This window comes from Genypterus blacodes, unplaced genomic scaffold (assembly GCF_046128005.1).
Source record: "Genypterus blacodes isolate CSIRO-AG114 ecotype Tasmania unplaced genomic scaffold, CSIRO-AGI_Gbla_v1 ptg000085l_1, whole genome shotgun sequence".
Classification (NCBI taxonomy): Eukaryota; Metazoa; Chordata; class Actinopteri; order Ophidiiformes; family Ophidiidae; genus Genypterus; species Genypterus blacodes.
Window position 1 is genome coordinate 1,601,906 of NW_027466890.1, and position 15,607 is coordinate 1,617,512.

Sequence of the window (15,607 nt, forward strand, 5' to 3'; positions counted from 1 at the left end):
TGTTTGCCAGTTTGTGAGACGGGTTGTTTTCCTGCCTTAATGTTTTGTGCTGCCATATTCCATTGTGTCTGCGGTGTGTGTGTGTGTGCATGTTCCCCCGCTGGTTCCCACAGCTTCCCAGCCTCTGCGGTGGCTGGCCGCGGGACAGCAGGTGTCTGGACCTATAAAGGAATGAATGAAACTGGGCCGTTTCCTGGATCGGCTCCTCCACTCCCCCTTTAGGCTTTCGGTGTAATGAGTATATTACCCTAACAGCTCTGACGTGAAAGCAGAAAGAAAGAGTCTGTTCCTGTTGTACCAAGATGGCTCCGAGCCACGTCGCTTGATATATGGCGCTTCAAAACTGCAGACTGATTGCGAGTAGAATGTGGGAATAATGATGTCATAGTTCCTGTGATGCTCCACATACTGTATAGGTTAGGTTGTGCATCAGAAGTACAGCTCAGCTTTACTGAGGGAATGTCTAGACGCATTTAACAGATTGTACATTCTGCAGCAGCATCACCATAATCCTGTAAAGTTCCCCAGTACCTTTCAGCGATATTAAGCTGCTGTTCTTGAGGTTGACCTGACTGACCCTTTTTTAGAAGGTGAGTCGGCTGGAGGAGCAAGAGAAGGAGGTGGTCAGTGCCCTGCGCTACTTCAAGACAATCGTGGACAAAATGGTGGTGGAGAAGAAGGTGCTGGAAATGCTGCCAGGCTCAGCCAGCAAGGTACTGGAAGCCATCCTGCCTCTGGTTCAGGTAGAGGCCCGGATACAGCACAGGTGAGCTGCATATTGATTGGTTGATTTGATTTGATTGATTTCACTGGCCCACTCTAGATCCTCCTTTATTTGAAATTGGAATGTTCAATCTTCTCATTCTTGAGTCTTGAAAACATCACCTACAATAATACCTGCATTGTAGGTGGGGGACTTGTTTGAACTAGTAGAGCGACTTACTGCTTATTTATGCCGTGATGGAGGATATACCTCACGTTAATGCTTCCTGAAAGAGTACAAGATGTTTAGAGAATTTCCACTTCTTCTTCTCCTGCTAAAGTGCAAAAGTCTAACATCGGACTGTCAGACATGTTAGAACTCCTCTTTCTTTTGTCTCTGTGCCATGCCTCATCCATCAGCGTAGATGAAGCAATGGAGGTCAGAGGTGACAGATTTCGTAGCTCACAGTCCTGTGTTGAGAAGAGATGATGGATGGCTGCCACAGTATGCGAAAAGAAGCCATCTCCAGGGATTTGACACCAGTCTGATGGAGTGTTTCGATGTGTGTCTCCTCACATGATTCTCTCCCTTCAATCCTGTATGCAGTGAGATTAAAATCTTGTGAAATCTGCGAACTAGACACAGCGTCATTCAAAGCAATACCGTTTTAATAACAACGTCAGCAGTGGCCGTAATGCATGCCAGCTGTCTGACACACAGATTATGCCCAAAGGGTTTTGTGTCCATCCAAATCATATTTTGCCAGATTCATACCTACTGGTCCACTTCAAGATGACTTATTCACAACATCTTACTCGGCTGTATCGTAACCCACAGTCCCTAGAACACGTCTGCCTTCTGGCGCAGACCGCCGCACCCTCCCACCATCCCTTAAATCCTTCTTTCTAACCCCTTTAGCTACAGATGTCTCCAGCTCACCTTAGGGGTGAGCTACGCGGAAAGAGTACATGCGTATTCCAGTGCTGTGAATCAGCTTTGGCGTGTTGGTACAGGCCCAGGCCACACCCCGGCGTTGGCTCTGAACACGCTATTCACCACTGGTAGCAAGAGCTCACAATCTGCCTCTGCGGACATACTGAACATTCTCCTGTCAGCACTACCACAAACAAGCTTCTACAAGACCCCCCAAGCTCTTAATCGAGGCAGTTCCTCAAATGCCCACTAGAATTTCCGTCAAATAGTTGGTAGATTGGTCTTATGTGTTCATGCTCCTACGTGAATATTTGTGTCCCTGTGCTTTCTGTCTCCTTTCTGCCACATTTCTCTCTCTCCTTCCTGAATTCCTCTTATGCTCCCCCACCACCACCAATAGCTCGGCGCTCTCTTCCTGCCATAATCGTGTGTACCAGAGTCTGGCCAACCTCATCCGCTGGTCAGACCAGGTGATGCTGGATGGCATCGACTTGGAGGACAAGGAAAATGTTGCCGCCGTCACCAGTGTCATCAAAGCAGTGCTGGATGGAGTAAAGGTGGGTTGTGCACCATTCAAGAGTAACGCTCCTGTCTGTTGAACTGAAAACCCAGTCATTACTATGCCTTTAGTGTGGTATTGTTCACTGTGGCATTTTCGTGAAGAATTTAGAGCGTTGTGTTTCTGTTAACAGGAACTGGTGAAACTGACCATAGAGAAACAGGAGCAGCCTTCACCAACCACCCCGAACAAACCAGCACCACCTGCTACCACAGCAGAGAGGTGAGCACAAAGCATGTTCTACAGAATACAAATATGGTCATGCACACACACACACGCACACACACACCTACACGCAGTGATGGACTTACTTTTCGTCTGTACTCTGTAGCAATGTGTCACCAGAGGTGCCCTCGCTCGAGCTGGAGACTTCGAATAAGTCGCCCCCTGCAGCTCCTACAGCAGAGGCCGTCTCTGATGCACCGGAGGAGGACGTAGCCCCGCCCAAACCCCCCCTTCCTGAGGCCAAGATGGCAGAGCTCAGGTAGGGAAGACACACATCAATGTCATGAATCATACACTTCTGCGCTGAAAAGTCGTGGACTCCACATAACTTCACTTTGTGTATCAACTTGAAATGAACTGTGAAGGGCTTGAGATACATCAGTGAGTCTGCCATCATAAGTGTACAGGCAGTAACATTGAGACATTATAACAACAATATAACACTGTATGTAAAAGAACAACTGCAATAGGGAGTGCTTAATTACTGCGTAATTCAAGGTTTCTCGTTGCTGTTTGGTGTTAGTCCCCAGTGAGACACAGAGAGTCGTCTGTGCTGCGCTGTGGTCGAAAAGCAGAAGCGCCCCATTTACATGACAAATTGTTCCATGAGAAGTTATAAACTTTTACTTTCTCTGAGAATGTCATGTATGCCTCTAATGAGGAATGAGGAAGTTATTTTTAGGATGTGGAAAGGTATAGTGATTTTCACTTCACATCGCTTTCATTCGCTCTCGTTCCACCTACCTGCGTTGAAAATCAGCCATGGTGGCGGCTGTGTTTTCTTGTGTATTTTTAGTCCTCGCCGCGGGAATCAGCTGCTTATCCGTCTATCCAAACATGTAAAAACCCTTGACTCCTTAAAACTCTTTGTCTACTCTCCCACTTCATAGGCTCTGGGTATGGCACACTTTAGCTGATTTGTTGCTCTTTCTCTTTCCTTCTTATTCCTTCTGCTCTGTCTCTCCCCATTTGTTTTATCTGTGGTTTCTCTGTGGGAACAGAGCACAGTTGAGTGCTGACGCTGGCCAAAGGAGACCCTCCCAGAAGGAGAAGTATGTTAGACCATAGGATCACCCCGTCCCCCGTCCCCCTCTCTCCATTATAACATCCCATTTATTGGCAACCCCCCATCCTCCCTATAAACCTTCTGGATTGGATGAAAGTTGCTTTGACTTGCATGGTTGCATCCGTCCTGAAGTTTGTGTCGTATACGCACTTCCTGAAACCTTCTTTATCCAATCAGAAGCGCCAACATTGCATGAGAGTGTGTGACTGACCAATCCAGTGTCTTCTGCTGGGCTTGTCGTAGCCCCCTTTCTCCAGTATTTTGCCCCATTTTGACCTGGTATTTATTTGCCAAAGAAAAATTCTAAAATAGCATTAATTACCAGGGAGGCATCATGTCATAGCTGAGAGAGGCTTACATGAGACACCCTCATCCTCATTTCATGATTTCCTGGAGGGATAATGTGTCCTCATGTATTCATACATTAATTTGTGTGTGCACACATGTTCGAGACAGTGTGTTTATAGAGTGCTTGTTGTAATCTTCACATTGACATTCCAAATTCCAATCTTGCTGTTGTTTTATTTTTCTCTTTCTGTTTATCTGTGAATAGTCCTCCTCCAGCTCTACCCCCTAAGAAGCGCCAGTCAGCCCCTTCGCCTACACGGGTGGCGGTGGTCGCCCCCATGAGCCGCGGCTCCAGCCTCCCCTGCAGCGTTCACAGACAGGTGAGGGTTTAACCTCATTGGGGGATGTACTGTTTGTACATTGTGGCCCAGTTTGGCGTCACAGGCAGGCAAACTAATCCGTCAAGCTATCAGCAAACGTGTTCGCTTCAGCACACGTGTGATTTCAAACAAAGCTACTTTGAACATATTTGAACCAAACTCACGTTCTTGTCTTTGTGCACAGCAGCAGGACTACGAACAGGAGTTCCTTCAGAGGCGTTTCTCTGGGGGGAGTCAGTCGTATGGTGGCAACTCTCCACGACTCTCCCCAAGTAGCAGCATGGGGAAGCTCAGCAAGTCTGATGAACAACTCTCTTCCATGGAGCAAGACAGCGGCCAGTGCTCTCGTAACACCAGCTGTGAGACGCTCGGTGAGAAGACACACACACGTACGCGCTTCCGTTAATCTGTGTGGGCAGATGAATACTTAATACATCTCGATGTAATATCCCATGAAAGGGTTTAATTTAGGAGCAGCATTACAGCAACATGCTCTTGGTCATTGTGTTATGTAAGGAATCTAATTTGTTCCCTTTTCACCGATACAGACAACACAGAGAATTACGACCCAGATTACGACTTCCTACACCAGGACTTGTCAGTTGGGGACAACCTGCCCCCGATACCTGTGGGAGGGTGCCTGAGCCCCCTGCCCGAGTCTCACAGCGAGTCGTCGTCCCCAGTCCCCGGACAATATTCCTCACATCCCCGATTTAGCGCCCCCCCGCCCACGCAGCCCCCAGAATACTGGACCCCACAACCCAACCAGACGAATCCCTTACAGTCCTCCCGCATAAGCGCACCCCCCGCCCTGCCACAGAAGAAGCGGCGGAGCACCCAGATGTCGCCCTTCCCTGATGGTGGCTCCAGGGTCCAGTATGAGCGCTACCCCTCCCAATACGACAACTTGTCCGAAGAGGAATTGCACCCGACGCCGCCTTTTCCCCTTTTCACGGCCATCTCGCCCATGCCCCAGACCAACGGCTCGGTGTTTGTCTCCCAATACATCGCCAGCGAGAATGCAGACGTTCCCGACAACCCACCTCCGCTGCCAGAGAAGAAGAGCAGACACAGTAAGTGAGGGAAAGGGAGGCAGGGGGGTAGTGGGGGACTAATGATGAGTTTAGGAAATGATTTAGGACGGAGCATTTGGACATTGGCTGCACTGTGTAGTCAGTTTGTGCGCAACGCTGATGTCAAGGAAATATTCCAGTGTGAATAGAGGCAGGAAGTGAATACCAGGATGTGCTACAATGGGCGCAGCTCCAGGGGCACATAGGGAAACATTTGGTCATTTCCTTACAAACTTGTTACATCACTTCCTCCAAAGCTACTGTATGATCATTCTGTACTGTCACTCCTTCCTGCCATTTCAACCACATTTCTGGAATTACAGCTTTATTTTCCGATATAATGTAATCCCATGTATGCATAGATTGATTGATTGGTTGGGAAAAGAAGGCGTCCAACTTGGTTAAAGTCGGGTAATCTAATCTGCCCCTCGCCCCCTTTCTTCCTTCCTTCCTTCCTTCCTTCCTTCCTTCCTTCCTTCCTTCCAGTCCTCCAGTACATGCAGTTTGTGGAAGACTACTCGGAGCCACAGCCTTCCGTGTTCTACCAGATGCCGCAGAGCGAGAGCATCTACGAGCAGCGCAACAAGCGCTTCCAGGAAGTCTACGGCTTCAACGACTCCTTCAGCAGCACCGACTCCGTCCACGAGCCGCTGCTGCCCCCGGCGTTGCCCCCTAAGCAAAGGCAACTGGTAAGGGAACCCCCGCCCCCCTTTCCCCCTCTCTGTGGACCTCCCCAGGTGTATTTTTTTGAAAATGTAAGAGCAATGATTGTGGATGGGACGCTCTTGTTGATGGCAGTGTTTAGGATCAGCTCACACAACAGTTGCCAGCAGAGATGGAGGGTTGCGGAGACAGGCTCGCCAGTTACTGCTCTTTATGAGAGTGGTGTATTGAACCGACATAAACAATATAAACAACCTCCCGGAGTGGAGCTTGGTGCAGATCCCTGTTTCCTCATGTTTTTCTCTGGCGGGAAAGGAAAGAGTGGAGAAGATTCGCTGGTTGCATTCTGGGGCTGAACTCTCCGTGGTAATTCCCATCAGCTTTCTCTCGAGCCGCACTCCTATCTTGTTATCTCTTTCCCCTATTCAACCCCTCTTTTCCCGACTCTCTCCCTCCCCCTCTTTTCTTGTAATCCAGCAGTCGTCTGCCTGTATGGGGGGCGTTTGGCTGCCAATGAGAGATAAGACGCGCCTCTATCAGCCCCGTCCCCCCCGTCCCCCCGTCCCCTATCAGATACAGTCCACTTATCTTAATCTGGGTCAGCGTCGCGATTAATTGAGACAACTGTCTGACAGGTGGTCAATGGAGAGACCCACACACAGAGAGAGACAGAGAGAGAGAGACAGTAGGATAACCCGCCACATGTGAGGTCACACTGCGGTCAGCTGTTTTATTCTGATCCAGCGGCAGAGATCAGCAGAGGTCATTTTGGATTGAAACCCTCATACAGCTACAACATCAGCCAAACACTGTGCAGATGAGCGACAAACACTGTGCGGTGCATGTCGCTCATCTCCCCCCTCACTTAAACTGGTTAATATTTGAAATAATGACGTTAATTCCCACTTGAAATTGGATGGCATTCACAAACCAACGCCTGCTAAACAAGCTCAGAAGTGACACATTGATCTAGAATAGGGTAGAAGTAGTAGAAGTAGTTTCTTGTGGAAAATGATTCAATAAAGAAGCCTCTGAAATAAATAAACTAAACAAACTAAGACTGTAAAAACTGCATAACAACCACACACACAGTACATTTTCACACTTTCACATTCAGCTTGTATACATTTGCATTACATGAAGCATCATCTCTTGGCAGCATTTAGTGCAGTTATGGCTCTGGGGTCTGTTTGTCTATGTTTTAATTGCTTTGTAACAGTTGAAACAGACGGTGACCTGGGAGGGATGGGTCCCTCAGGACGCCATGAGCTGTGGTGATCTTAGCGCTTAGTAATCGCGTTGAGGACAGTAGACTTGCAATGACCTTCTCCAGGGTTTTGCAGAAGTGTCTGAGAACAGTCTGGCCCCCTCATAGAGTCATTTTGTCTTTCTCTCCCCCCCGTCGCCATTGTCCGTCCTTTATGTCACCAAAGCTGTGTGATTGGAGCCGCGTGCCGGCTTTTGTTTGTGCCATTCTTGTCCGAGCACCGAGTCAAACTGCACTCATCTCCATTTCCTGCCACAAGGCCCTAATCCGGCTTCATGTATTGGACTTGATGAGCGGCTGCCGAGCGAAAGAAGCCTGTTTGCCTCCTCCATAAACCCGTGTTCCAGGCTTTACACGCTTTGGCGACTTTTCACAGCTTTGCAAAAAAAAAATAATAATAATTTCAGCTGCTGTGCGGATAAGGAAATGGGTGGGAAAAAATGGAACAGATCATATTGGCCCTTTTAAGAACTCTGCTGTAGTTGGCCTGGTTTTATCTAAAGCCTTTAAAGCCCAGCACATAAAACGAGTTGGGTTTTTTTAAGTGTGACACAAAGACAGCGAGTATACTGTATGTGACCCATGATGGTCACAGGACACATTCGGATTTAGGTCTCTCCAGAATTAAGTTTAGCCCTAACAGAACACAGCATATTGACAGTGGGTCAGCCTACGGTCCTAAGAGGTGTCACGTCTCTGTAGTTGAGCTGCACGTCTCCAGTCATCAGGTTGATCAACTACAACGAACCCCCCCTCAGCTTTCAACACTTTTGACTTTACTACTCCTCAACTTTGATTAAATCTGCTCTAATTCAGCTATCTGCTTACTAGTGTAATCAACTGTCCCCCCTTTTTTTCTTCTCTTCCTCCCATAACACCCGCCTTTCCTTTTCATAATCCCCGTTGCTCTCCCTCTCTTTCTACCTGCCTCTCTTTCTCTCTCTCTCTCGCTCTCTCCTCTCGCTCTCTCCTCTCTCTTTGTCGTCCCTTTTGTTTTCTTCTCCAGGCCTCGCACTCTTCCTCCCCCTCTTCCTCCTCCTCCTCCTCTCTCTCCTGCCACCTCCAGCCGTCTGTGGCGGCCATGGAGGAGGCGGGCTCTGGGCTGGGCCTCAGCATGTCCGTCTCTAACTCCTACCTGATTGGTCAAGCGTCTTTGACCACGCCCACGGTGAGTTCTCCAGCCCCACCCAGTCTCTTCCTGTCAGGTCCTGGGTGCCGTGTGGCCCTGGATCCAATCCAGCGGCAGTGTGAGCTGCGTGTGCTGTGTGTGTGACACTGTCTGCCCCTTTAAGGCTCTGATGTTACATCCCCTGTTTGCTTTCTAAATTGTATTCATCCCAATCACCCATTTGTGTTCCATATGTGTGTTTTGCCTGTGTGAATTGGTTGGATATGGTACGATCAGTGTGTGCTTATCTGTGACCGTGTGCTCATGAGTGTGTGCAGTTACTTGCTGTGTGTGTGTGTGTGTGTTGCACTGAAACGATTCGCCAGATGCTTCTTGTCTGGGCATTTTTTTGACCCTTTTTTCAAAAATGTTTTGCCTCTGAGATTCAGTCAGCCAGTTAAGCGTCTGCAGAAAATTAATTAAATGCAAAAACAACTCGTTTATCAATCAAATATGTCAGCTGCCTGTCAGGTTTGTGGTAGGTAAGTGTTTGCCGGTCGAACAGGTTCCTGTTAATGAATTAGCTCGTGGTTAATCGACACCATATTCAAGGAATAGCCGAAACAAACCCGCGAGCCTTTGACCCTGTAGTGGACATGGATGTGTCCCTGCAATGTCTTCAGGGTTATTTGCTTGGTGGGGGTTGACCCATGGTGACCCTCACAGTGTGTGGGGTGCACTGTGAGACGGTATGGATCTCCCCTAGGATAACTCCAGCGGAACGCTGCTCCAGATGGACCTGATCGAAAACACATTCCTCCCATTTCTGCTCCTCTTCCATCCTTCCGTCCCTCCTCTGTCTTGCACATCCTCCGGCGTCAGACACTTTCCTCTTTTTCTTGCTCCCATTGCTCTTGCCTCAACTCCCCCCCCCCCCCCCACACACACCACCCACACACACACACACACACACACACACACACATTTGTCAGTTCCATTGGAATGTTTGCATTCCTCAGCTCCTTGGGGCATGATGTTTTTTGGGGGGAATGTCACGGGAGAAGGAAAGCCAGTAAAATCAAGCTGGGGGGGGGGGGGGGGTGCATTTGTTGGATAGAAGGCGAAGGAAATATTCAATTGTTCATTTGAATGTGGAAATCTGTCTCTCCCTGTGTGTCGTCGCTGTTAGTATAGCAAGTATTTTGTAATTACTCCCGACTACTTCTTGGAAAGAATGTGGAAAATGTGCAGCTTTAATTTCCAGTTGATCCCGTGTGTGTGTGTGTGTGTGTGTGTGTGTGTGTGTGTGTGTGTGTGTGTGTGTGTGTGTGTGTGTGTGTGTGTCGGTGATCTGTATTCGCTGCTCTGTGCTGGTATGCAGAAACGGGGCTGGTATGTACAACGTGTTAAAACAGGTTCAGACTACCTCCCTACTGACAGGCATCTCCTGGGCTGGCCAATCTGACCCCCCCATCCTCAACACACACACAGACATGCTCATGCTCACTGCCAAGACATCTTCCATACGCACATATAAGTGCTCACACGTGACTCGCTTGTCTCTGCGTTTCCGCCTCAGAGGTCCTGTCTTGTGTGTCGACATGTTATCCGGAGTTTCCGTCACTTGAGGGGTTGACTTTTTAGTTTTCCGGTGTGTGTGCATTTGTGCTGCGCATTTCACGTTCAGGCACATCATCCCCATGGTGGAGGCGTAACAGAGGTTGCGGAGAAAGAGGCCAAACCCTTTCCATCCTTCCTACTGTTCAGCTTCGTTTTCTGTCTGCTCTCTCTTCACCTCTTTTAGTCCTTTATTTTTTTTTCCTCCTTTCGTTCTTCTCCACCAATCGCAGAGCTCCGACCAGGTTGCCTTGACCAATGCCACTATACTGGATGGCAGCGGGGGCGGGCCCAACGGTTCCCTTGCTGGCGCTATGGGCTCTGTGGCCGTCTGTCTTCCTTCTGAGTCTTCTCTCACTGACTCTCTCCACAACTCAGCGGTGAGCTTCCAGTCTACAGACAGACGTCGGACACAGGCGTCGGACACAACCGGTCACTGCATTATATCAGGAGATAACTGAAACATTTCTCCAAATATAGATGTGATACGGGTCCCATGGCAGTTAGGTGTTAGATTAACAGTGTGGGATTACTTCATTATTGTTGCTCAGATGGTGACACAGTGACTCATTCACTTAGAAGTGTCTTGTTGTCATTATCACTGCCCACAAACTGTCTGCTGTCTGATTATTGGTCTTAAAAGAATCCTAGTAGAGCATCTTTGCACTGCATGTTCTTCTTGCCACCTCTACAAATGATGCACTCCAGTGCCACCTGGTGGCCAAAACCAGACTGAGCTGGGAAGCACATTGCTCACTGAACCACACCAGACTTTGGCTAGTCACTCTCTCTCCTCAGCCATTTTTTTTTTGTTCATACTTGACATCTGTCCCACCCCTACCGAACACTCTGTGCCCCTCTTCGCTCCCTCACGCCGTGGTTTGTGTCCCTCCTCTTTTCTCGTAGAGTGAGAGCGCGAATGACGAGGGCGGGGAGGGGGAGTATGTCAACCTGTACTCATCCAGCCAGGCCAATGGAGAGCTGCCTCTCTCCCTCAGAGTAAGTAGCTGACCGCCAAGGGTGAAAGGTCAATTCCATTTACAAAGCAGCATCCCTTCAGGATATGAATCAATACAAAAGCAGGCGGAGGATTGAGTGTGACGAGGCCTGTTTGACTCACAGCGCAAAACCAGCGGCGCCTATTGATTCATCTCCTGAGTTGATCGCGCTGGAATGGAATTTGAATGAAGGCAAACTTGACTGAACATGACTTCAGGTTCACAGGTTTGCGTGCTTGTCAGGGCCTCATGTGCTGTGGTGGTGTCTGTGGATAGATGTCCATCCATGTGTTGTGCTGACTGCCTGGCTGGTGATTACTGTTTTCCTGACTGCGCTTTAGACTGCACCGAGCACTTAACCTCGTTCTGATCTAACACCTGACATGCTGCTGCTTTAAAAAAAAAAAAAAAAAAAAAGGATTCTCAACGTTTCACCGGTTTCCAATTTCCCAATAACATTCCTCATAACAGCTTTTGTGTCCTTTTTGTGTGCGTGTGTGATTATATGTGGTTGTGTTTAAATTCCTTTGGGTCATCGCGTGCGTTTTGATTGGATGTTAGTCATGTGGGGGTGTGGTGTGTGTATGTCTATGTGTGTAATATTTGTACTGAGAAAGAGGAACTAAACAAATGAATATATGTGGGGGTGGTTGTATTTTTAGTTAGTTTAGTGCTAGTTTGTTTTCTACCCTCTGGTCAACATGTGTCTGTAGTTCTGTACTGGGTCTCTTCTATTTGGTTTGCCTTTGCTCATACTGAGACAACTACACATCTAATCTTATTAAATCTAATCTTAGTCAACACTAATAGGAATAACATTCTTTGTTTACGTGCTAGTAGACATTGTTGTATAGCCTCCCATCTTCCGCTCCACCAAATGTCCTGCATGAGATCTTGGTGGTTCAACGATCTCATCCTTAGCCAGCGTTCTGTCACTGCATGGCGTTTTTTCTCTGACGTGTCGTGCAACCTACAAATGTTGATAATCGCTTTTCCCCCCCCTCGTTAATTAGGAAACGATCACGGATGATGATGCGCTTCAAGACCCCACACCACAGATGCCAACCACCAATAGCAAAGAAGCTTTGGACAAGGAAAGGTAAAGGCCGTCCATGTGGGACAACGGGCTACTGTTAAGACATCGGGAAGCTATGGTCGTCTTGCTGTCTGTGTCCGATTGATGACGGCTGTGTCGTTTGTTTTCAGGAGGCAGAAGCCGTCAGAATCGGCCGGGAGCGACGAGGAGGACGTGGACGAGCTCTCCCTCATAGACCACAAAGAGATCATGAGTAGGATAACACTAAAACAAGAGGTAGGGCTGCTGCTGCTGCTGCTCGGTGATGTCGTTGATGTGTTTTCAATCTTAAGTTTGAAGAGCATAACCGCTGGAGCACACAAAGCACATTTTATCATGTTTATCAAGCACAGGGTAAAGGTCGTGTGAGTCACTCGGGTGTAAAATCTGATTCAGAGATGCACCACTGATAGCCATTGCTGCCCCCTGGAGTTAAGCTTTAGAAAATGCAGGCTGCCCCCCCCCCACCCCCCACCCCCCACCCTTCCTCTTCCTCCTCCTGCTCCTCCACTCCTTTTTTTTCAGTTTGGTGCAGTCTGATAGACAGAAGTGTGTGTGTCTGTGTGCAACGGGCAAAGGCACAGCAGCGATTAATAACCGATCGATCCGAAGAGCAAAAAGGGAGAAAGAAAGCCGAACAAATGCCGGCTGATGACATTTACAGCCTGTAAAGAGGACACGTTTACCACCACTGCACACAAGTCTCACTTTTTCCTCCATCATCAGTCTAGCTGCTGCAGGAGCGTGAGAGGTGGGGGCTCACTATTCAGCAAGACAGGGTGGGAGGCAATAGTCTAGACTGCATCCCCCGCTGTAACTCCCATCAACTCTTAACCTTCCTTCTCCCTTCATCTTCCTCCTCTCCACTCTCTCTCTCTCTCTCTCTCTCCCCCGCGCTCGCCTGACCCAGAGTGACGACGGCCCTGACGTCCGCGCCGGATCGGGAGACATCCTTTTAGTCCACGCCACAGAAACGGACCGCAAAGGTACGGCCCAGGACACATTCATGACTCATCTTAATCGTGCTTTATTGTCTCAGGTTTGATTTGAAGGCGGTAATCATTTTATGTTCGAATGCCGTGATTTATATTTGTCTGTTAAGTGTGTTTTTAGTCATCCCAGTTGTTCGGATCACTTTAGAAACGCCTCAGTCTTCCTCTGGTTGTTATTTGTGTTGTATCAGTCAGGTGTATGTGCTGTGTTTTCAGCTTTGGTTGGTTAATTGGGGGACTTGAGCTGCACGTCAACTGAAATGTGCCACTTCTCTCTCTCTCTCTCTCTCTCTCTCTCTCTCTCTCTCTCTTTTCGCTTGACAGACCTCGTTTTGTACTGTGAAGCCTTCCTGACTACATATAGGACGTTTATAACCCCAGAGGACCTCATTAAGAAGCTACACTACAGATATCCTTCATCAAACTGCTCAACGTGTCACTCGGCTTCAATGTTATGTATTTGGGGGGATTTGAAGACAGATCTGCACTCGGTGAAGATGTGCGACTGTACTTCTCCACTGAAAGTTGTTGTATTCTAAACTATTATCAGTATTGGGATAGTGTGACTTGCTCAATGGCTCTTTAGTAAGTACTTTCACTCCCAGAATTCTCTAGTGCCGATCAATCCAGGGCCGACAAGCATTAATGTGTTGAAGAGTGCCAACAAATGAGTTTGATGTTAAGACACATGTCTGTATAATGAGAACAAGTGAAACAGCCATGTTTCACCACAGATTTTGACCCTTTGTGCCCAAAAATACAAAAATGAAATAATGATATGATATATCAGGGGAGCTCTAATAAAAGTCCAGAAATGGTGGGTTATATGGTTAAAACCATGAGGGTTTGTGTGTGTTGGGAAATCCCAAATTTGTGCATTATTTGCAGTGCAACAGTATTTATGTCATGGTCCTTGACCACTCGGCACATACACCAGGTTCTGCCACAGTCCGGACACTTTCAAAAAGCGAGTCAGCAAAAACACTTTCTTCGTGCTGGTTCGCGTGGTGGATGAGCTGTGGTGAGTACGACTCCAAAGTTCTCGTCTTCGGCAAATGAATGAACAAACTTTGAAGTCCGCCGTTGAAGGAAACAAACCCATTTCCAGACCTGGGGTTTTGGTTGAAACCGAGTTAAGAACTTGTAAACTTAGTCAGTGACAGATCCTTTTGTGTTCTTGTACGATTATTTTTGTATTTTTCAAATTGTGGGTTCAATATATTCAAATGTCAGTCTATGTAAGAGATTTGCTGTTGCGTGTAAGTCAGATATCTTTGTTGAGAAATTCCTCTTGTCACACGGCATTGTTTTAGTTCCGACTGAGTCATTCATTTCCAAAGCCAGAGCAGCAGAACTGTGGTATTATCAAACACAAGACACGCCCCCTACACACACACACACACACACACATACACACACACACACACACACACACACACACACACACACACACACACACACACACACACACACACACACACACACACACAGCTACCCCACTGACTGTGAATTGGAGCCCAACTTTAGGGGATTAAAATCCTCATTTGAACTACATAATCCAAAACTATATTGTTCTGCTGACAGCTGCAACCAGAAAAACTTTCCCAAACTGATGCAACGTCACCCTGAGACCTCATTGTTCCAAGTTTTAGCACTCTGGGGTTTAAGTTGCTTCACATGTTTTCTCACTTTTCAAGACTTCACAATTCGGATCTATTATAGGGACATTTATGAATCTGACTTCTTTCCTCTCCCCTCACCAGCCTGGTGGAGCTGACGGAGGACATCCTGAAGCAGCTGATGGACCTGGTGTTCACCCTGGTGTGCAACGGCGAGCTCAGTCTCGCCCGCGTGCTCCGCAAGAACATCTTGGACAAAGTCGAGCAGAAGAAGCTGCTGCGCTACACTAACTCCCTCAAGCCACTTGCCGCCCGCGGGGTCTCCGCCAGGTACTGCAGGGGGTCACGGTGCCAATATTTAGGCCTTTACGAGCCTCTCCAGTGATCTTCTCCCACTGACGTTCCACTTATACAGACAGTGTAATCTTTGTGTTCATTTTCAAATCTGTTCCGCCATCTAGCTGTACCACAGAAAATTACCGCGACACAACCAAGAAGCGTGTTTTCTCTCCAATCCAGTTCTGTGGCCGCAGCAGTGTAACAATTTTGTGTGTGTCATCACAGGCCCGGAACTCTCCACGACTTCCGCAGTCACGAGATTGCCGATCAGCTCACTCTCCTAGATGCGGAACTCTTTTACAAAATTGAGGTACGGCAGATTTCCACAGTGTTCAGTCTGTTTGTTTGGTGTCAAAGCTTTGGCACTGACGTCCCCTCGCACTTTTCCCCTCTACATTTAGATTCCAGAGGTACTGCTTTGGGCCAAGGAGCAGAATGAGGAGAAGAGTCCAAACCTGACTCAGTTCACAGAGCACTTTAACAACATGAGCTATTGGTATGACATCATCAGGTCCCTCAGATCTAATCGGTATGCTGCCATCGCCTCCCCATTAGTCAGACGTTACATAACATGTTTTTCTCTATCCTGTAGGGTGCGCTCTTTGATAATTCAACAGGAGAAAGCCCAAGATAGGGAGAAACTGCTTCTCAAATTCATCAAGATCATGAAGGTTAGTCACCTCACATTTCTAAAACCTTAAG

The 15,607-nt window shown here is 47.9% G+C and overlaps 1 protein-coding gene across 4 annotated transcripts in view; it reads left to right on the forward strand.

The window, feature by feature from the left end:
- The window catches only part of rapgef1b (Rap guanine nucleotide exchange factor (GEF) 1b), a 36,491-nt gene that overhangs the window by 18,891 nt on the left and 1,993 nt on the right, over positions 1-15,607 (forward strand). The window contains exons 3-22 of one of the 4 annotated variants that reach the window (XM_076158631.1): positions 588-766; positions 2,037-2,193; positions 2,329-2,417; positions 2,527-2,679; positions 4,040-4,154; positions 4,339-4,525; positions 4,703-5,227; positions 5,714-5,916; positions 8,164-8,325; positions 10,116-10,262; positions 10,789-10,881; positions 11,894-11,979; positions 12,087-12,192; positions 12,866-12,941; positions 13,272-13,356; positions 13,876-13,968; positions 14,711-14,896; positions 15,131-15,215; positions 15,307-15,401; positions 15,498-15,576. In XM_076158631.1, the coding sequence (XP_076014746.1) occupies positions 588-766; positions 2,037-2,193; positions 2,329-2,417; positions 2,527-2,679; positions 4,040-4,154; positions 4,339-4,525; positions 4,703-5,227; positions 5,714-5,916; positions 8,164-8,325; positions 10,116-10,262; positions 10,789-10,881; positions 11,894-11,979; positions 12,087-12,192; positions 12,866-12,941; positions 13,272-13,356; positions 13,876-13,968; positions 14,711-14,896; positions 15,131-15,215; positions 15,307-15,401; positions 15,498-15,576 (2,901 nt within the window). The remainder of the gene's footprint in view (positions 1-587; positions 767-2,036; positions 2,194-2,328; positions 2,418-2,526; positions 2,680-4,039; positions 4,155-4,338; positions 4,526-4,702; positions 5,228-5,713; positions 5,917-8,163; positions 8,326-10,115; positions 10,263-10,788; positions 10,882-11,893; positions 11,980-12,086; positions 12,193-12,865; positions 12,942-13,271; positions 13,357-13,875; positions 13,969-14,710; positions 14,897-15,130; positions 15,216-15,306; positions 15,402-15,497; positions 15,577-15,607) is intronic. The other 3 variants (XM_076158628.1, XM_076158629.1, XM_076158630.1) reach the window with 3 other exon arrangements.